Genomic DNA, 22,421 nt, shown 5'->3' on the forward strand with positions numbered 1-22,421 from the left:
GAGAAGAGGAAGTGATAGAAGGGGACTTAAATACTAAACACATACGAGACGCACCTGAGACAGATAACGAGGGGGAGGAAGAAAGGCGGGACATAGGCGGAGACATGGACAACAACAAACAGAGCCATGTGCTGAGAGACCACATGGCGGGGAAAACAGACATGACAGGACGAGGGCGTGACATATGTTATGGTTTATTTTCCTTGGAGCTTAAAAAGAACTGAAAACAATGACTCAAAACAAACATTTTATGTACACTGACTGGATATTTAAAAATATACAAATATTGTATCCACATTTACAGTCAATTTTATCAGGTCAGTTTACTATTTACATGTACATGTTGTGGTCTATCTCATTCTCACCAGATTTTTTTTAGCATTGGTTACATTTTAATTAAAATATTTTATCAAAATATTTTGTTAAGTATTAATATGTGAACAATATGTACATATCTATATACAACAGGAGGAGAGGCTTAGGAAGGAAGAACTGGATGCTAAGAAGAAAGCAGAGGAGGATGCAAAGAAAAAATCTGTTCTGACCAGCATGGGCTCCAACTACAGCAGCTATCTGCAGAAGGTCCATCTCTCTCTCTCATCCTCTTTTTCGCGTAATCTATTTCAGTGTCGTGGTAGGTCTATATCTCACCTTTTCAATTCATATAATCTTTTGATCAAAGCAATAGATATTAGCCCAGACACACAACTAAAGTTGGGGTCTCAGTTACCCTTAATATATTTAGCTCAAATCTCATTAATATTTATATAGATTCTGTCACGGCTCTGAGGTAGGATGTGGAGGCGGACATACACACAAGGAAATTTTTTATTTACAAAAACAAAAAAAACCACAACAAACAGTGAAAACAAACACAAAGAGGGAGGCAAAAACACAAACTAGAAATTAGATGAACAGAAACAAGACAGGAACAAACAGGAAACAGCCGTGAGCCGGTGTAGACATACATAAAACACTCAGACACAGCAACATATACTAAACAAAAATATAAATGCAACATTTTTGTTTTTGCTCCCATTTTTCATGAGCTGATCTCTAAGATCTAAGACTTTTTCCATGTACACAAAAGGCCTTTTTCTCTCAAATATTGCTCACAAAATTGTCTTAATTTGTGTTAGTGAGCACTTTTCCTTGCCGATTTCAGTGGGCAAATGCTCACTGGCATTTGGCATTTGGCACATTGCAGAGGTGTCCTCTTCATGGATGAATCCCAGTTTACACTGTACAGGGCAGATAGCAGTATGGTGTGGGTGAGCAGTTTGATGATATCAATGTTGTGAATCCAGTGGCCCATGGTGGCGGTGGGGTTATGGATATGGGCAGACGTATGTTATGGACAACAAACACAGGTGCTTTTTATCGATGGCATTTTGAATGCAGAGATACCATGACAATGTCCTAAGGCCCATTGTTGTGCCATTCATCCATGCCATTCATCCATGACCCATCCATGACTCATTTTGCAGCATGACCTTCGCACAGCAATTGTAGAGGAGTGGACCAACATTCTACAGGCCACAATCGACAACCTGATCAACTCTATGTGAAGGAGATGTGTTGCACTGCGTGAGGCAAATGGTGGAAATAGTCCCCGGAAATAAATTTGAGAACAAAATTTGAGAGGAAAAGGCCTTTTGTGTACATAGAAAATTTCTTAGATCTTTGAGCTCAGTTCATGAAAAATTGGAGCAAAAACAAAAGTGTATATATTTTTTGTTCAGTATACATTTACACCAGTGGCGGACACTGGTCTTTCAAGGAGGGGAAGCTCAATTTCGGCCTACATAATAAAATGTGTCTGTTTATTTATACGTAAATTCTACCCTCCGTTCCTTTTTAAGAAAATGATCTTTGACCCTATCTTACCAACAAGGCGTCTTTCCAGGGACTTGACTAGTGTCCTCTCAATGGCCAGCAGAGCTAGGCTGCTTAAACGGCCTTGGCCCATGTGAAGTGTGTCCGCCTGTGCTCCCACGGATCTTTACACCAAAGGATAGCTGATTTGCTCATTTCGCTGTCAATCAAAAAGGGATTCAGCCTCAGACAGATCATCCAATCATCATGCAGAAGCTGAGCGTCCGGGCCAGCCAAGGCCAGCCCACTGCCCCATAGATCCCCAGAGACACTGAGCGTCCGATGGGCGGGACAAAGCCCAGCATTGATCCACTGAAGCTACGGGAATGATTGAGAGGAAAGTCGCGTCTTTACCAGTGATATGAAGCTGATTCTGAACAAAAGTTGAGCGTGTTGTAGTGCATATTTATTCAATGACACGTACACACAACAGTATATATTTGATCACTTATTTTTTTACATTTTAGGGGAAGCCGAGCTTCCCTTGCAGTCTTAGAGCAATCGCCGCTGATCTACACACAAGACCGGATAAAGGGAGCACTGAAACCAAAGGGGTATAAATACACAAGCACAGAGTAGGAACACCTGGGAGAAATAAGGAAAGGTCAGGGAAACTAATGAGACAAAAGTGGAAAAATTGATGACCTGGTGGGGGGGCTTTTCACATCGAGTATGATTTTTTCACATGTAAAACACAGATGAGTTTTCTTTAACGTAGTGGAACTTTCACGCCGCATCTGACATGATTTTTATATCTCAGCGCTCTGAAATCACAGAGAGACACTGGAAAAGGAAGAATAAATTGATTTATTGAGTAGGAACAATGAGGAATTTATCATTTTACTTGAAACTCCTCAAGTAAACACAAACAGTGAATCCCCCCAGTCTCCAGAACAACACAGGGAGATTGAGGCTCTGCTCCTGTGTGTTGCTCTCCTCATTAAAAGTTCTCACTGTGCTGGTTATGTTTTAAGCTTTTGTGTCCTGCTATGAACAAGACAAGCTGTTCAGCTACCACCATCATGCTCATTTGTTGGGAGCATCTAAAACATTTAACATGAAAAAGCTTAACGTGGCTAAATGTACTAAAAAAACAACCTAGGAGCGCCAAAATTTCCCCAATTACTACTGATAATAATAAGTGCTCTCCACTGCTAAATCTATTAACATGTAACTCAAACAGAAAGTGAAAAATCAAATAAAAATCAAATTTAAACCAAATATAAGGAAACAGCTTAATGTGGCTTAATTTATTAAAAGAACATTTAGTCACGTTAAGCTTTTTTCATGTTAAAGTGGACATGGAACACCTTCAATTTTATGTGTTTTCTAAATACTTAAATATGTTTGAACTTATTTTGAGAATATTTTACAAATAAAACGATTACATGTTAAAAAATTATAATACATTAATATTTGATTCTGATGTTGCTCTGGCTCGCTGCCATATTGCTGTTGCGTCAGTGACTACGTCATGAGGTTGGTTAGTTGGAACTAGACGTCGGACAACAGTCGCGGTTGAGGGAAACGTGCTCGTTGTTTTGGCCATATGATGGCTGAAGACGAGTCTGGAAGGAATTTTGATTAAGTTCTAAGAAACCCGTTGGCTTATGCCTTCGAGCCGCAGAGGAGGAATGAAAGAGGAACGGTGCAAACACACGTTTGTGTAGAGGAGCATCCAGACATTCCCCGAGGTTTGGAGAGGGTGGGTAACGCTTGCTGGCTGAAAGGCCAACTGTGAGCAAATCCATCAGCTGCCAGTTGCTTCGGGATCTTTCCTGCATAACCCTTACCCGCACTTAATAGATACTTTTCTGCGAGTGAGAAGTCCATGCTCTCTCTGCGTGAAGTCCGTGCTGAGACTCAGGAGCGGCCCATCAACAGCAGGTATTGCAGCTAATTTTAGCTAACGATTTCTGTTTAGCTATTTAACATGTGAAAGGGACAGAGTAAAGTTAAAAACGTCAGTATATGTGAAAGTCTATTTTACTAAATTGTTAATTTAAACTGATGTTAGCTAATATCCCTAGTCAATGTCTGGTTGATAGATGCAGTTTAGTTTGGCAGCTAGTAGGCCTGCATGTTAGAAAGCTCATATCACCAGTTTGCTAGTTATAGTAGGCAGATGCAGTGGTGGTGTCACCTACCAGGGCTACAAAAAACGATATAATGTTGTTGTACAATCTGTAGTTTAAACCATACGTTTTTGAAGCTAATTTATTAAGTATAAGACTAGTGTACAGTGACATAATATAATGTTTTATTTTACAAAAAATTGTACTGCAAGTTAGGGTGGCACGATGGCGCAGCAGGTAGTGTTGCAGTCACACAGCTCCAGGGACCACAGCTCCGGGTGACTGTGTGTGAGGAGTTGGTGTGTTCTCCCCGTGTCCGCGTGGGTTTCCTCCGGGTGCACCGGTTTCCTCCCACAGTCCAAAAACACACATTGGTAGGTTGATTGGCGACTCAAAAGTGACCGTAGGTGTGTGTGTGTGTGAGTGAACGTGTGAGTGTATGTGATGCCCTGTGAAGGACTGGCGCCCCCTCCAAGGTGTATTCCCTTGCGCCCAATGATTCCAGGTAGGCCCTGGACCCACCGTGACCCTGAACCCTAAGCGGTTACAGATAATGGATGGATGGATGGATGGACTGCAAGTTAAGCTACCTTGTCAGTAATGCAAAGGAATATTGTCTGTCTGTTTTATTTATTGTCATCTTTTCTTGTAATAAAAAAAAAAAAAAAAAAAAAAAAATCATTGTAATACTCCATTGACCTTTATTAAGAAGAATAAGGCCTCTGTTATTGCGACTCTTGGGGGGAGACCTAGGAGCAAAAAGCCTAAATCTTACATAGTATTCTTTAAAAAAAAAAAAAAGTAGAATCAGGTCTGCTTCTCCTTTACTGGATTGAAAACCTGCAGCCACACCAGCCCTTTGTGGATAAGATTGGTGACCCTGCCCCACAACTTCCACCAGCTCCTCCTTATTTACTTGTAATTTATATGTAAACATAGCACAAAAATAAGTAAGTAATTTGTTTGGTAGATTATTTTTTTGTTATGAGAATGCTTCTTGGCAATAAATCTTATACTATTGAAAGCCTGTTAATTTCCCTTTTAAATGGTGCATGCATTTGTGGAATGAGCAATAGAGCTGAGTATGTGGCTTACTCTCCACTCCAACCACAGGGTCAACCACAAGTGTCACTGCACAAATCAGTGCATCTCCACCATGAGTGGGGCCACTCTGCTCTTCTGAGCTGAGCTTGTTCTCTCAGGCCTCAATTTTTTCACAATAGTGGCAGTCGTCAGAGGCACAGGGACATCTGGACATGGCATCTGCATTGGCATGATGAGTCCCTGCTTGGTACTCCACCTGGAAGTAAAACAATACCAGTTCTTCCAGCCAGCGTGCGATCTGCCTCTCCAGCTCTTTGAAGGATATCAACCACTGGAGAGCTGCATGATCAGTCCTGACCATGACCAATAAAGCCCCATAGCAATCCCTTTTGGCCGGGCTTAGCAGTAGCAAGCATGTAAGGGCTGCATTAGTGAGGCATAGGGCCAGCTGCAATGCTTTACCATCCTTTGCCCAGCCCACAGCCCATGCAAGCAGTTCAGATTGGGCATGTAAAGCCTCCCCACCCGACCTACCTGAGTATTTTGGCTTGTCTCCTCTCTCACTCCTCTCCCATGAGCACATACTATGCCCCTTCTCTTATCCACCGGTCACATGCGTACCGTAACTCACATACCTCTGCATTTCACACAGTCCAACACAGAAAAATATTGCAGGCTCACTACAATATATATATATATATACATATATATATATATATATATATATATATATATATATATATATATATATATATAACGGTTTAATAATATACTTTTTTTCATGTGGTACAGTTTCTAAAAGGTTGGTTAACAGTATGTGTACTGCTTTAGTAATGGTAAATGAGATTACATTTTTGAGTATAAAACATTAGTCAATAATTGTTGCTTACTGTATAATAAGTAATAAAAATGCATTCAGGTTGTAGTTTTCTAATAATTTACAATAGTATGCACAATTCTAGATAAGTTTGTATTTTATATAATTAAAACAAAAAAAGAGGCGGTGTATTTATTCGAATTTGCGGTGATTTAATCAGAGCTAAAAAAAACAAACCAAAGTAAATGAAAGACGAAATTGCAAATAGCACAAGCTACTATTCACACTGAGATTGAGGCCATGAGCTATACAGTTAGAGGTGTAGAAGAAGGCCTGTCAATCAGGAGAGGTGACTACACTGTAGACAACTGTGAAAACTGAAATGGCAAAGCTGAAAGAGTGGTGTGAGGATATGGAGGGGAGGATGCGGTGATGTAGCATTAGAATTGTGGGCATTGTGGAAGAGCCTATCTCAAGCTCCACTGCAGCCATCTGTAAACTTCTGAAGGAAGTGTTACGACCGGAGAAAGATATTTGTCACTAAACACAGAGGTCTCACTCTAAGAAGGCCCAATGGAAAATCCTGTTATTATCGCAAAGCTACACTACTACCAGGAGTGTGTTGGTGTGCAGTGCAGAGCCCATGAGAGCAGACCGCTCTGGTATCGGAGAACCGATTGCTGTCTTCCCGGATTACACTGTGAGTGTGGCCTATGCAGCCTTCAACAACATCTGGAACCTTCTCAGAGGCCAGTGAGACATTGGCTACGGAATAGTGTTTGGATATGCAAAAGGCCATGGCTCACAAAAATCTGATCCATATGAGATCCAGACCTGGCAAAAATGTTGCTGTATTTTTCTCTCAACTGAGAATGTTGACAGTAAGATTTGGATTTAGATCTCTTGGGTCAAATGTATAGGGCTACTTCTGACTGTCTTATGGGAGAGATGAAGATATATAGGCTGGTCATTTAACTTTATAAGCTGGAATGTTAAATCCTTAAACCGCCCGGTGAAATGCAAAAAGGTGCTCACGCACCTTAAAAATTTCAAAGCTGATAGTGTCTTCCTTCAAGAGACTCACCTTCGTAATGGCGATCAATCTATGTTAAGGGGAGGATGGAGAGGACAAGCCTACCATTCCAATTATGGCTCTAAGGCAAGAGAAGTGGCTATTCTAATCAGTACGAATGTACCACTTGTAATAATCAAACATAAAATCTTGACTCCAGAGGGTGATATGTTATTGTAGTAGGACAACTATATGAATTTCCAATTATTTTATATAATGTCTATGGCTAAAATATTGATGACCACACATTATTCACTAAGTTTTTTTTTTTCCTGGCTGCAAATATGGACATGCATTACCTTGTATGAATATAAATTGTATTATCTCATCAAGCTTAGATTGTCAAAATCAGTTAAATCAATCAATTTTTTTCTTGTGATGTACAGTGTATCAAATGAATTGCATTTTCGATAATCCCATGGTAACTGACTGTGAATATCAGCCCATAGTAATCTCTGATCCTAGTCCCCTGACAATGAAGGTGCACATTCCCGGGCCTATACCCAAATACTGTGCATGGAGATTCAAGTCACTCCTTCACTGCTGCCCTTAGTTTCCGGCCCCTGATGCCAAACTGCAAAAGCTGGGATTTGGCAGACTTGGCTACAAATCCGCTAACACCTGTCTCCATCTGTCTTACATGTGCCTGCCACCCACGTTCCTTCACCTCAGCCGCCAAGTCCGCATACTTCAGCTCATTCCTTTCAGATTCTTCGTCTACTGCATCCAAAAAATGGAACTGTTAACTCTAACTGTAAACTATCCATTTACTTTCAGAGTACAGCACCGTATCTGGCCTTAGTGTAGTTGACGCAATGCACTCTGGGACCTGCAGTTTTTACCTGCATCCACCAGCAATTTCCAATTCTTCACCCCATCTACTAATATTTATAGCCTGTGCACACTCTCAAATACATTCCCTCTCACGCATAAACCTAATCACTTTACTACTAAAACCACTCGTCTGTGCATACCTAAATTTATATTCTACATGAATACTTTATACTCCTCCCCTATGGCCACTGTACGGACAAATAATAACCTGTCTACTTACTTTAAATTACAGCAAGATACACTCCAGGGCTGTCCTTACTCTGCTCTTTTGCTCGCTATAGCCACTGAATTATTAGCTTTAGCCCTACGTCATGACACTCGTATAAAAGGAATTGAGCGAGGGGGCCAGGAACATAAATTATCACTATATGTAGATTAATTATTATTGTACATAACAAAACCTCTGTCATGCATTCCTAGATTATTAGATTTATTTGGTAAATTCAGGAAGCTGTCTGGTTGCAAAATAAATTTCTCCAAAAGCGAGCTGATGCCAATTAACCAAGTTGCCAGGAATATATCTTTCGGTTCAACCCCTTTTAAAATTAGTAGTGTGAAATTCAAATTTTTAGATTAAACATGATTACAATGTGGTCAAGTTGAACATGGTACCTAGATTTTTCTATCTATTTCAAAGCTTTAATTAGAGAGACCTCTAATTAGCATTTTTACTAGTCATAATTATGGTCCTAACACGTAGTGTAGGACCATATTGTAATTGCTCAGATTTTTCTTCTTATTAGGGGTTCGAGCACGAAGTGCTTGAAACCCTATTGTGTTTGTTCTGATTTTAATTAGGGGTTTGAGCACGAAGTGCTTGAAACCCTATTGTGTTTGTTCTGATTTTAATTTGTTATTATTAGGCTTCCGAGCATAAAGTGCAAAGGAAGCCTATTGTTTTTGTTCTGATTTTTAGGGGTTCGAGCACGAAGTGCTTGAAACCCTATTGTGTTTGTTCTGATTTTAATTTGTTATTATTATTATTATTATTATTCTTTTTCTTTTTCTGCCATAAAACGAATCGCACAGCCCAAACCGTAAGGCCTAGAGACTTGAGACTTGGTCAATAGGTAGTAGTCGGTCTCGCTACTCAGGCGCAAAATATCAGCCCAATTGGCCTCAAGGGGGCGCTACAGCGAAGGAAAACGCTTTCATTAAAAGATTTTCCACCCCGTGTGGCGTAGAGACGAAATCTTTTTTTTCCCTGATTCCTTGGGTCCTGCCGAATCAAAAAGGTACATACAACCACTAAGCTCCGCCTACTTAGATTTTTTGCTATTTTGCATAATTTGCAAAACCTACTTTTGTGTACTCCTCCGTGGATTTTTGTCCAATTTTCTTGAGCTTGGTGTCAAAATGTTCGCAGGAGCCTGTAGTTTAATAATTATCAAAAAAACGTTGAAATTTCGATTCAAGATGGCCGCCATATGCAAATGAACCTCTTCGGCTTATTTTATGTTTTACTTAAAAATCTATAACAAACTCATGGTTTACTCAAATGTGTTTACATTTCATATTCTACTTTCAGACATGATTCTGAGGTAGCTTGTCAAAGGAGAAGCCAATATTCATATAGGGGGCGCTGTAAATGCTTCAAGTTTATATCTCAGCATCCGTAAGGCGGATCGGACCGCCGCTTGGCATGCTGCTTCTATGGGCAAGGCTGTAGAGGGAAAATTAAGGACAACTCGATTCGAGCAAAATTGTGATTGTCATCGACCAATCAGCTGTCATCAGCTGTTTGACAACCTTAACAAGGTCCAATCATCATGGGATTTGACTGGTATGTCCCTGGTAGGCCTCCCTAAGAGCAGAAAAATTGTCATAACGATAGCCACTAGGGGGCGCTATGTCAAGAAAATATTATATATCTCTGTGAAAATTAAGCATATTGACACACAGTTTGCTTCTTTTTATACTCTGCAGAGGGCCTAACAACTTTGTAATTGCAAGTGTTGTCAAAAAATGCTTTGCTTTTTCTCAGCTTCCAAATGTTCAAAATTGAACCTTTTCGAACTAGTCCGTGGAATTTTGCGATATTCCCAAAAAGTTGACCTTGTTGGAATCTGCAGAGTCTGTAGGTAAATAATTATCAAAAAAAGTTCAACATTTGGACAAACTTTTGTTGTAATAAAACAATTAATTGAAGCGTGTGGAGCTTTAAACATTCTTTTAGCTATAACTCAAACAAATTAAGTCTAATCAAGACCAACCATGACAGACGTATGTATGGTCCTACCCTGAAGAAGTATGTACAATATGATTAAAATTTACCAAAAGGGGGCGCTACAATTGGACAAAAACTGATTTAATTGGCTTTTTTATGTTATAGCGCCATCTAGGAATGCAGTGGCACGCCAACTTAATTATGACATCTGCTCCTCAGTCTGATCAAGCATGTGAAGTTTTAACATTTTTGGGGAAAGTGTTTTTGAGTTATAGGTGTATATTAGTGTACACATATTGCAAATATTTGACTTGTGGAATACATGCTAGATCTCTCTTATTGTGAGGGGCCTGTAAGCTACATAGTAATAAAAGTGCAACAATTTTTTCATTCATTCATTATCTGTAACCGCTTATCCAGTTCAGGGTCGCGGTGGGTCCAGAGCCTACCTGGAATCATTGGGCGCAAGGCAACAATTTTTTGATCAGTATTAAAGTTCGGATCCTTAGGATTCAGCTAATACCACATATGTCCATGTTAGGTAAATATCCACATAGGAGTACACGCTCAAATGTTTCTATATGTGCATTCATCCATCCATCCATCCATTATCTGTAACCGCTTATCCAACTTAGGGTCGCGGGGGGTCCAGAGCCTACCTGGAATCATCGGGCGCAAGGCGGGAATACACCCTGGAGGGGACGCCAGACCTTCACAGGGCAAATATGTGCATTCATGGCAGAGCTAAATATATGTGAAAGTAGTTATTTCTCACCAGCAGATGGCAGTCTAAAACTATACATTGTGCTGTTGAACTACAGTGGCTCTGAGACATTATGCAAAATGCAATGTGGAGCAAAGACCATAAGGCCCAGAAACACCTCCCTTGGCAGCAACATCCAGCAGGTGTGAAATGACTCAGCCAAGGAAAATGACACTCTTTGGCCAGATGGTGGCGCTATAGCAAAGGGAAAAGCATTGCGGTCTATATCTCCTACACCGTAAGGCCTATAGATGAAATCTTTTTTTCCCCTTATTCCTTGGCTTTAGACAAACTAATTTGCTATTGGATCATTTAGCTCAGCCCACTTAGATTTTGAGCTAATTTGCATAATTTGCAAAATATACTTTTGTCAATAAGTCTTTGAATTTTTGACCAATTCCCTTGAGCTTGGTGCCAAAACGTTCACATGAGTCTGACCCTAGGTAATTATAGAACGAATGTTGACATTCTGATTCAAGATGGCCGCCATATGCAAATGAACCTCTTCAGCTTATCACAGGTTTTACTTGAACATCTCTAACTCCTTCATACTTTGCTCAAATGGGTTCAAATTTCAGATTCTACTTATAGAAATGCTTTTAAAGGTAGCATGTCAGCGATGTAGGCCTATTGCTTCCAAACAGGCCTGTTAAGCGAGAACCCCGTTAATTGCCGCTTGCGGCTATGTTTAGGGGTTCGAGCACGAAGTGCTTGAAACCCTATTGTGTTTGTTCTGATTTTAATTTGTTATTATTAGGCTTCTGAGCACGAAGTGCAAAGAAGCCTTTTGTTTTTGTTCTGATTTTTATTATTATTATTATTATTATTATTATTATTAGGGGTTCGAGCACGAAGTGCTTGAAACCCTATTATAATTGTTAGGATTTTTATTATTATTATTCTTCCGGTTCTTTTTCTGCACTAAAAGTGATCGCACAGCCCAAACCGTAAGGCGTACAGACTTGAGGCTTGGCCAGTAGGTAGTAAACCCTCCCGCTACTCAGGCGCAAAAAATCAGACTGATTGGCCTCATGGGGGCGCTACAGCGAAGGACAACACCTTTTCTTACGGGGCTTCTACCACGTGAGGCGTAGAGACGAAATTTTTTTTTCCCCTGATTCCTTGAGTCCTGCCGAATCAAAAAGGTCGATACAACCACTAAGCTCCGCCCACTTAGATTTTTTGCTATTTTGCATAATTTGCAAAACCTACTTTTGCGTACTAGTCCATGGATTTTTGTCCAATTTTCTTGAGCTTGGTGTCAAAACGTTCGCAGGAGTCTGAAACTTAATAATCATCAAAAAAACGTTGACATTTCATTTCAATGTAGCTGGCATATGCAAATGAACCTTATCGGCTTATCGCCCTTTTTACATGAACAGCTGTTACTCCTGCATACTTTACTCAAATAGGTTGCAATTTCAGATTCTGCTTAGGGACATGATTTTGAGGTAGCATGTCGTCGGTGGTGCGAAAATTCACATAGGGAGCGCTCTAAATACTAGAAATTCATATCTCAGCATCCGCAAGTCCGATCGGTCCGCCGCTTGGCATACAGCTGCATTAGGCAAGGCTCTAAGTGGAAAATAAAGGACAAGTCGATACTCGCCAAATTGTAACGTCATCGGCCAATCAGAACTCAGCAGCTCCCTGACAAGCTTGACAAAGGTCAATCATTATGATATTTGACTCGCATGTCCATGGTGGCACTTCCTAAGAGCAGAAGACGTTTCGTAACGATAGCCACTAGGGGGCGCTATAACAAGAAAATATGTAATATCTCAGCGAAAATTAAGCATATTGACATGCAGTTTGCTGGACTCTGTACTCTGTATATTGCCTTACAACTTTGTAATAGCAAGTATTGTCGAGAAATGTATTGTTTTTTCTCAATGGCCAGTTGTTTGAAAATTGAGGTTTTCGAACTAGTCCATGGAATCTGAAGCTATTCCCAAACAATTGGTTTTGTTGCAATCTGTAGAGTCTGTAGGTAAACAATCTTTAAAAAAAAGTATGACTTTTTAAAATTGTGTTGTTACAACATGTCAATAAACTGAAGTGTGAGCTGCTTTATAGTTTCTTTCATCTATAACTCCAAGAAAAGAAGCCCAATCCAGACCAAACTTTATAGGATTATGTAAGACCATACCCTGAAGGAGCATTTCTATTATGGCCTAAATCCACCCAAAGGGGGCGCTACAATTGGACAATAACTTATTAAAAAGTATTTTTTGTGTTATAGCGCCATCTAGGATTGCGGTGGCACCACAATTTAATTATGACATCTGCTCCTCAGGCTTATCAAGCTTGTGAAATTTTGAAATTTTTGGTGAAAGCGTTTTTGAGTTATAGGTGTATATATGTGTACATATATAGCATACATTTGACTTGTGGAATACATGCTGGATCTCTCTTTTTGGGAGGGGCCTGTAAGCTACATAGTAATAGAAGTGCAAGTTTTTTTTGATAATTATTAAAGTTCAGATCCTTAGGATTCAGCTGATACCATGTATGTCCATGTAAGGTAATTATCCACATAGGAGTACACGCACAAATATTTCTGTTTGTGAAATATTTCTGATCCAAACAGACTGCCATCTGCTGGTGAGAAATAACAGCTTTCTCATATAAGACTATACATTGTGATGTTGAACTACAGTGGATCTGAGGCAAAATGCAATTTTGAGCAAAGACCATAAGGTCCAGAAACACTTCACTTGCCAGCAAGATACAGCAGGTATGACATGACTCAGCCAAGGAAAATGACACTCTTTGGCCAGATGGTGGCGATATAGAAAAGGGATACGCGTTTAGGTCTATATCTCCTACACCGCAAGGCCTAGAGACGAAATCTTTTTTTTCCCTGATTCCTTGGCTTAATTCAAACTAATCTGCCATTTGGACCATTTACCTCCGCCCACTTAGATTTTGAGCTAATATGCATAATTAGCTAAACTTACTTTTTTCCACAAGTCTGTGAATTTTTGTCCAATTCTCTTGAGCTTTGTGCCAAAATGTTCACAAGAGTCTGACCATGTATAATTATAGAATGAATGTTGACATTTCGATTCAAGATGGCTGCCATGTGCAAATGAACCTCTTCGGCTTATCGTATGTTTTACTTGAACGTCTGTAACTCCTCCATACTATATTCAAATGGGTTCAAATTTCAGATTCTACTTAAGGACATGATTTTAAGGGTACCATATCAGCGATGTAGACCTATTTTTTCCAAACAGGCCTATTTTGCGAGAACCCCGTTAATTGTCGCTTGCGGCTATATTTATTATTCTTTTTCTTTTTCTGCCATAAAACGAATTGCACAGCCCAAACCGTAAGGCCTAGAGACTTGAGAGTTGGTCAATAGGTAGTAGTCGGTCTCGCTACTCAGGCGCAAAATATCAGCCCAATTGGCCTCAAGGGGGCGCTACAGCGAAGGAAAACGCTTTCATTAAAAGATTTTCCACCCCGTGTGGCGTAGAGACGAAATCTTTTTTTTCCCTGATTCCTTGGGTCCTGCCGAATCAAAAAGTTACATACAACCACTAAGCTCCGCCTACTTAGATTTTTTGCTATTTTGCATAATTTGCAAAACCTACTTTTGTGTACTCCTCCGTGGATTTTTGTCCAATTTTCTTGAGCTTGGTGTCAAAATGTTCGCAGGAGCCTGTAGTTTAATAATTATCAAAAAAACGTTGAAATTTCGATTCAAGATGGCCGCCATATGCAAATGAACCTCTTCGGCTTATTTTATGTTTTACTTAAAAATCTATAACAAACTCATGGTTTACTCAAATGTGTTTACATTTCATATTCTACTTTCAGACATGATTCTGAGGTAGCTTGTCAAAGGAGAAGCCAATATTCATATAGGGGGCGCTGTAAATGCTTCAAGTTTATATCTCAGCATCCGTAAGGCGGATCGGACCGCCGCTTGGCATGCTGCTTCTATGGGCAAGGCTGTAGAGGGAAAATTAAGGACAACTCGATTCGAGCAAAATTGTGATTGAAGCGTGTGGAGCTTTAAACATTCTTTTAGCTATAACTCAAAGAAATTAAGTCTAATCAAGACCAACCATGACAGACGTATGTATGGTCCTACCCTGAAGAAGTATGTACAATATGATCAAAATTTACAAAAAGGGGGCGCTACAATTGGACAAAAACTGATTTAATTGGCTTTTTTATGTTATAGAGCCATCTAGGAATGCAGTGGCACGCCAACTTAATCATGACATCTGCTCCTCAGTCTGATCAAGCATGTGAAGTTTTAAAATTTTTGGGGAAAGTGTTTTTGAGTTATAGGTGTATATTAGTGTACACATATTGCAAATATTTGACTTGTGGAAAACATGCTAGATCTCTCTTATTGTGAGGGGCCTGTAAGCTACATAGTAATAAAAGTGCAACAATTTTTTCATTCATTCATTATCTGTAACCGCTTATCCAGTTCAGGGTCGCGGTGGGTCCAGAGCCTACCTGGAATCATTGGGCGCAAGGCAACAATTTTTTGATCAGTATTAAAGTTCGGATCCTTAGGATTCAGCTAATACCACATATGTCCATGTTAGGTAAATATCCACATAGGAGTACACGCTCAAATGTTTCTATATGTGCATTCATCCATCCATCCATCCATTATCTGTAACCGCTTATCCAACTTAGGGTCGCGGGGGGTCCAGAGCCTACCTGGAATCATCGGGCGCAAGGCGGGAATACACCCTGGAGGGGACGCCAGACCTTCACAGGGCAAATATGTGCATTCATGGCAGAGCTAAATATATGTGAAAGTAGTTATTTCTCACCAGCAGATGGCAGTCTAAAACTATACATTGTGCTGTTGAACTACAGTGGCTCTGAGACATTATGCAAAATGCAATGTGGAGCAAAGACCATAAGGCCCAGAAACACCTCCCTTGGCAGCAACATCCAGCAGGTGTGAAATGACTCAGCCAAGGAAAATGACACTCTTTGGCCAGATGGTGGCGCTATAGCAAAGGGAAAAACCATTGCGGTCTATATCTCCTACACGGTAAGGCCTATAGATGAAATCTTTTTTTTCCCTTATTCCTTGACTTTAGACAAACTAATTTGCTATTGGATCATTTAGCTCAGCCCACTTAGATTTTGAGCTAATTTGCATAATTTGCAAAACATACTTTTGTCAATAAGTCTATGAATTTTTCACCAAGTCCCTTGAGCTTGGTGCCAAAACGTTCACATGAGTCTGACCCTAGGTAATTATAGAATTAATTGACATTTTGATTCATGATGGCAAATGAACCTCTTCAGCTTATCACAGGTTTTACTTGAACATCTCTAACTCCATACTTTGCTCAAATGGGTTCAAATTTAAGATTCCACTTATAGAAATGCTTTTAAAGGTAGCATGGCAGCGATGTAGGCCTATTGCTTCCAAACAGGCCTGTTAAGCGAGAACCCCGTTAATTGCCGCTTGCGGCTATATTTATTATTCTATTTCTTTTTCTGCCATAAAACGAATCGCACAGCCCAAACCGTAAGGCCTAGACACTTGAGACTTGGTCAATAGGTAGTAGTCGGTCTCGCTACTCAGGCGCAAAATATCAGCCCAATTGGCCTCAAGGGGGCGCTACAGCGAAGGAAAACGCTTTCATTAAAAGATTTTCCACCCCGTGTGGCGTAGAGACGAAATCTTTTTTTTCCCTGATTCCTTGGGTCCTGCCGAATCAAAAAGGTACATACAACCACTAAGCTCCGCCTACTTAGATTTTTTGCTATTTTGCATAATTTGCAAAACCTACTTTTGTGTACTCCTCCGTGGATTTTTGTCCAATTTTCTTGAGCTTGGTGTCAAAATGTTCGCAGGAGCCTGTAGTTTAATAATTATCAAAAAAACGTTGAAATTTCGATTCAAGATGGCCGCCATATGCAAATGAACCTCTTCGGCTTATTTTATGTTTTACTTAAAAATCTATAACAAACTCATGGTTTACTCAAATGTGTTTACATTTCATATTCTACTTTCAGACATGATTCTGAGGTAGCTTGTCAAAGGAGAAGCCAATATTCATATAGGGGGCGCTGTAAATGCTTCAAGTTTATATCTCAGCATCCGTAAGGCGGATCGGACCGCCGCTTGGCATGCTGCTTCTATGGGCAAGGCTGTAGAGGGAAAATTAAGGACAACTCGATTCGAGCAAAATTGTGATTGTCATCGACCAATCAGCTGTCATCAGCTGTTTGACAACCTTAACAAGGTCCAATCATCATGGGATTTGACTGGTATGTCCCTGGGAGGCCTCCCTAAGAGCAGAAAAATTGTCATAACGATAGCCACTAGGGGGCGCTATATCAATAAAATATTATATATCTCTGTGAAAATTAAGCATATTGACACGCAGTTTGCTTCTTTTTATACTCTGCAGAGGGCCTAACAACTTTGTAATTGCAAGTGTTGTCAAAAAATGCTTTGCTTTTTCTCAGTTTCCAAATGTTAAAAATTGAAGCTTTTCGAACTAGTCTGTGGAATTTTGCGATATTCACAAACAGTTGACCTTGTTGGAATCTGCAGAGTCTGTAGGTAAATAATTATCAAAAAAAGTTCAACATTTGGACAAACTTTTGTTGTAATAAAACAATTAATTGAAGTGTGGGGAGCTTTAAACATTCTTTTAGCTATAACTCAAACAAATTAAGTCCAATCAAGACCAAACGTGACAGAAGTATGTATGGTCTTGTCCTGAAGACGTATGTACAATATGATCAAAATTTACCAAAAGGGGGCGCTACAATTGGACAAAAACTGATTAAATGGGCTTTTTTATGTTATAGCGCCATCTAGGAACGCAGTGGCACCCCAACTTAATTATGACATCTGGTCCTCAGTCTGATCAAGTATGTGACGTTTTAAAATTTTTGGGGAAAGCATTTTTGAGTTATAGGTGTATATTAGTGTACACATATAGCTTATATTTGACTTGAGGAATACATGCTAGATCTGTGTTATTGGGAGTGGCCTGTAAACTACATAGTAATAAAAGTGCAACAATTTTTTGTTAAAGTTCAGATCCTTAGGATTCAGCTGATACCGTACATGCCCATGTTAGGTAAATATCCACATAGGAGTACATGCTTAAATCTTTCTGTATGTGCTTTCATGGCTGATCTAAAAATATGGGAAAGTAGTCATTTCTCACCAGCAGATGGCAGTCTAAGACTATACATTGTGCTGTTGAACTACAGTGGCTCTGAGACATTATGCAAAATGCAATGTGGAGCAAAGACCATAAGGCCCAGAAACACCTCCCTTGGCAGCAAGGTCCAGCAGGTGTAAAATGACTCAGCCAAGGAAAATGACATTCTTTGGCCAGATGGTGGCGCTATAGCAAAGGGAAAAGCATTGAGGTCTATATCTCCTACACCGTAAGGCCTAGAGATGAAATCTTTTTGTCCCTTATTCCTTGGCAAAACTTGACAAACTAATTTGCTGTTGGATCATAAAGCTCAGCCCACTTAGATTTTGAGCTAATTTGCATAATTTGCAAAACATACTTTTGTCAATAAGTCTATGAATTTTTCACCAAGTCCCTTGAGCTTGGTGCCAAAACGTTCACATGAGTCTGACCCTAGGTAATTATAGAATGAATTGACATTTTGATTCATGATGGCAAATGAACCTCTTCAGCTTATCACAGGTTTTACTTGAACATCTCTAACTCCATACTTTGCTCAAATGGGTTCAAATTTAAGATTCTACTTATAGAAATGCTTTTAAAGGTAGCATGGCAGCGATGTAGGCCTATTGCTTCCAAACAGGCCTGTTAAGCGAGAACCCCGTTAATTGCCGCTTGCGGCTATATTTAGGCTTCCGAGCACAACGTGCAAAGGAAGCCTATTGTTTTTGTTCTGATTTTTATTATTATTATTATTATTCTTCCCCCAAAATTCACCTGAAACGGATCGCACAGCCCAAACCGTAAGGCCTACAGACTTGGTACTGGGTCACCAGATAAATAAGGTCAGACTCTACGATCGTGCAAAATAACAGCGTATTTGGCCTCAAGGGGGCGCTGCAGCGAAGAAAAACGCTTTCATTAAAAGATTTTCCACACCGTGTGGCGTAGAGATGAAATTTTTTTTTCTACATGATCCTTGAGTGCTGATGAATCAAAAAGGTACATACAACCACTAAGCTCCGCCTACTTAGATTTTTTGCAAATTAGCATAATTTGCAAAATCTATTTTCGTGAACTAGTCCCTGGATTTTTGTCTGATCCCCATGACCTTGGTGTCAAAACGTTCACAGGAGTGAGCTGGTCAATAATTATCACAAACATCCTGACATTTCAAAACAAGATGGCCGACATATGCAAATGAATGTGTACCGTGAATTGCAAATTTTACTCAAACATCTGTAACTCCTTCATGCTTAACTCAAATCTGATGACCTTTCACACGTTGCTTCTAGACATGATTCTGAGGTAGCATGCATTTGCTGTTGCATGAAATATTATAGGGGGCGCTGTTATAGCTAACAATGTCTTTTGGCTAATATCTCAGGATCTCCAAGGCCAATTAAGTTGACATTTGGCATGCTGGTTCTGTCAGCAAGCTTACATATGGGAAATAAAGGACGACTCAATACGGGCACGTTTAACGATGTCAACAGCCAATCAAAGTTCAGTTTTATTTCATCATTTTTTTGACAGGCTTAACAATGTCCAATCATCATGGCATTTGCATGGTATGTTCATGGACACACTTTGTATTTGCAGAAAAAATTTCGTGTTGATAGCCACAAGGGGGCGCAAATTATTTTTTAAACATGAAATATGGAATATCTCAGTGAAAATTTAACCTATCGACATGGTAATAATTTCATAATACACTCTACGTATTGTCTAACAATATTGCAATTGCAACTATTTAGAAAAAAATTATAGATTTTCTTCAATTGTCAGGTATGTGATTATGGAATTTATCGTACTAGTCCGTGAGTTTTGGTCCTATCAACACACAATTGGTCTCATTGCAAAGTGTATTGCCTGTAGGTACATAATTATCAAAAAAATGTTTAGATTTAGACACGCTGTTGCTGCAATAGGTCAACAAACGCGAGTGGGCGGAGCCCGATTCACTCTTTTAGCTATAACTCATTCAAACTTCACCCAAAACAAACCAAAATGGGTACACATGTGCAAGATGTTCCTCTGAAGAAGTGTTTCAAATATGATCAAAATGCACATACAGGGGGTGCTAGAATTGGAAAAAATACTTAAAAATAAGTTTTTTATTTGTTATAGCGCCACCTATGGATGCAGTACCAACAAAACGTATTGATCTGTTCTGAAGCACATATGAAAGAAGCTTGTGTTTTTTCATAACATTTGGCAAAAGCATTTTTGACTTACAGCTGTTTATGTGTCATGTTTGGAATGCAAGTTACACACCAGTGTTAAGCAGAACCAGGATGCCATGCAGTAATGAAATTTCAACTTTTTTTTGATAATTATTAAACTTCAGGTTCTTGTGATTCTGCTGATACCACACATGTCCATATTATGTCATTAAGCACAGACTAGTTCGCGGTCAAACATATGTGAGTTATTCTCAGCAATGTATTCAAAGGCATTATTGAAGAGTCCCCCTTCCCCCCTTCTCCTTCTGACATGCTCTCTGCCTCTTATCTCTCTCTCTCTCTCTCTCTCTCTCTCTCTCTCTCTCTCTCTCACATTCAAATAGCTTTACTAAGAGACAACAGTAGTAAATAATAAAAATAATAATTAAATTATATATTTTTCCAACATTTACAAATTGATATAACATATGAATATATATATATATATATATATATATATATATATATATACACACACACAAGCTGTATATGTGTACCTATATAGCATATACATACATACTTATTGGGCATATGTTGTAAGTAGTGATGCATGGGTTTTACTGAATTCGGTGCTACCCACTGTCTCTCAGGCAGTGACAGATTGATACACACTGTGCAGTGAAGAGGGCTGAGAGCCCATCATCCAAGGATTATCTTGTCTTATCTTATTATTAGCAAAATGTAATGATTTGTTTTGGAGCACATATGAAAGAAGCTTGTGACGTTTCATAACATTTGACAAAAGCATTTTTGAGTTACAGCTGTTCATGTATGATATTTTTAAGGCAAGTCACAGAACTCTTTTAGTAGCATCTGGATGCCATGCAGTAATGGAATTCCACATTTTTGTTAATAATCCTTAAAGTTCAGGTTCTTGTGATTCTGCTGATACCAAATATGTGCATATCAGGTCATAATTCAGATTGTAGTTCATGTTCAAATGTATGTGGGTAAAGCTCCAACAGCACTGCTTGGTTTGATCCACAAGGTCTAGTACAACACACCACCATCAGATGGCAGTGTTGCACTGTGAATAATCCACCACCCATCTCATAATGCTTAGCAATGGTGCTTGAGGCTCACAGACAGATCAAAATCAGAAATTTTGGATCTCTTAAGTAAGCAGAGAGTATGCAATGTTGTGTATGATCTCAAAGTGGTGAAAGTAAGCAAATTTATTGCCTAAAAAGCGAGGAAGCCGTAAATCGCCGCTTGCGGCTATATTTATTATTATTATTATTCTTTTTCTCGGTTAAAACGCAACGTGGAGCATAAACCGTAAGGCCTAGAAACACCTCACTTGGCAGACTGATAGGGAACCCGTTAAATGACTCAGCCAATAAAAATGACACTTCTTGGCCTCATGGTGGCGCTATAGAGCAACAAAACGCGTTTAGGTCAATATCTCCTAAACCGTGAGGCGTAGAGACAAATTTTTTTTTTCCCTGATTCCTTCGACTCAGACAAACTATTTTGCAATTTGGACCATTTAGTTCCGCCTACTTAGATTTTTAGCTAATTTGCATAATTTGCAAAACCTACTTTTGCGAACTAGTCCGTGGATTTTTGGTCAATTCTCTTGAGCATGGTGCCAAATTGTTCGTAAGAGTCTGGAGGTTAATAATTATCCAAAAAATGTTAGAATTTGGATTCAAGATGGCCGCCATATGCAAATGAACCTCTTCGGCTCTTCGTCTGTTTTACTTAAAAATTCATAACAATTGTATATTTTACTCAAATGTGTTCAAATTGCATATTCAACTTACTCGCATGATTCTGAGGTACCAAGTCAAAGGAGGAGCCAATATTCATATAGGGGGCGCTGTAAATGCTACAAGTGTATATCTCAGCATCCGCAAGGCAGTTTGAACTGTCCTTTGGCATGCTGCTTCTATTGGCAAAGCTATAAGTGGAAAATTAAGGACAACGCGATTCGGGCAAAATTGTGATCGTCATCGGCCAATTAGATTTCAGCAGCTGTTTGACTACCTTAACAAGGTCCAATCATCATGAGACTTGACTGGTATATTCCTCAAACAAATGAAGCCCAATCAAGACCACAATTTACATACATATGTAGAGTCTTACCCTGAAGGAGCCTGTACAATATGACACAAATCCATCAAAAGGGAGAGCTACAATTAGACAATTACATGTTATGTGCAGTTTCTGTGTTCATGCTGGATTTCTGTAATTGGGAGGGGCCTGTAAGCCACATAGTGATGAAAGTTCCACATTTTATTATCAATAATTAAAGTTCAGGTCCTTAGGATTCCTCTGATACCATATATGTCCATGTGAGTGAAATATTCACAGAGCAGTAGATGTTCAAATAATCTGTTTGTGCATTTGTAACAGCTCAGCTCCTCTATGGGACAGTAGTAAATTGTTTCAC

At 39.4% G+C, this 22,421-nt stretch overlaps 1 protein-coding gene across 1 annotated transcript in view; it reads left to right on the plus strand.

The window, feature by feature from the left end:
* Positions 1-22,421, plus strand: part of LOC136676208 (troponin T, fast skeletal muscle isoforms-like) — a 45,234-nt gene that overhangs the window by 12,526 nt on the left and 10,287 nt on the right. Inside the window, exon 8 of the mRNA XM_066653050.1 lies at positions 469-582. Coding sequence (XP_066509147.1) covers positions 469-582 — 114 coding nt within the window. The remainder of the gene's footprint in view (positions 1-468; positions 583-22,421) is intronic.

Source organism: Hoplias malabaricus, chromosome X2 (assembly GCF_029633855.1).
Source record: "Hoplias malabaricus isolate fHopMal1 chromosome X2, fHopMal1.hap1, whole genome shotgun sequence".
Classification (NCBI taxonomy): Eukaryota; Metazoa; Chordata; class Actinopteri; order Characiformes; family Erythrinidae; genus Hoplias; species Hoplias malabaricus.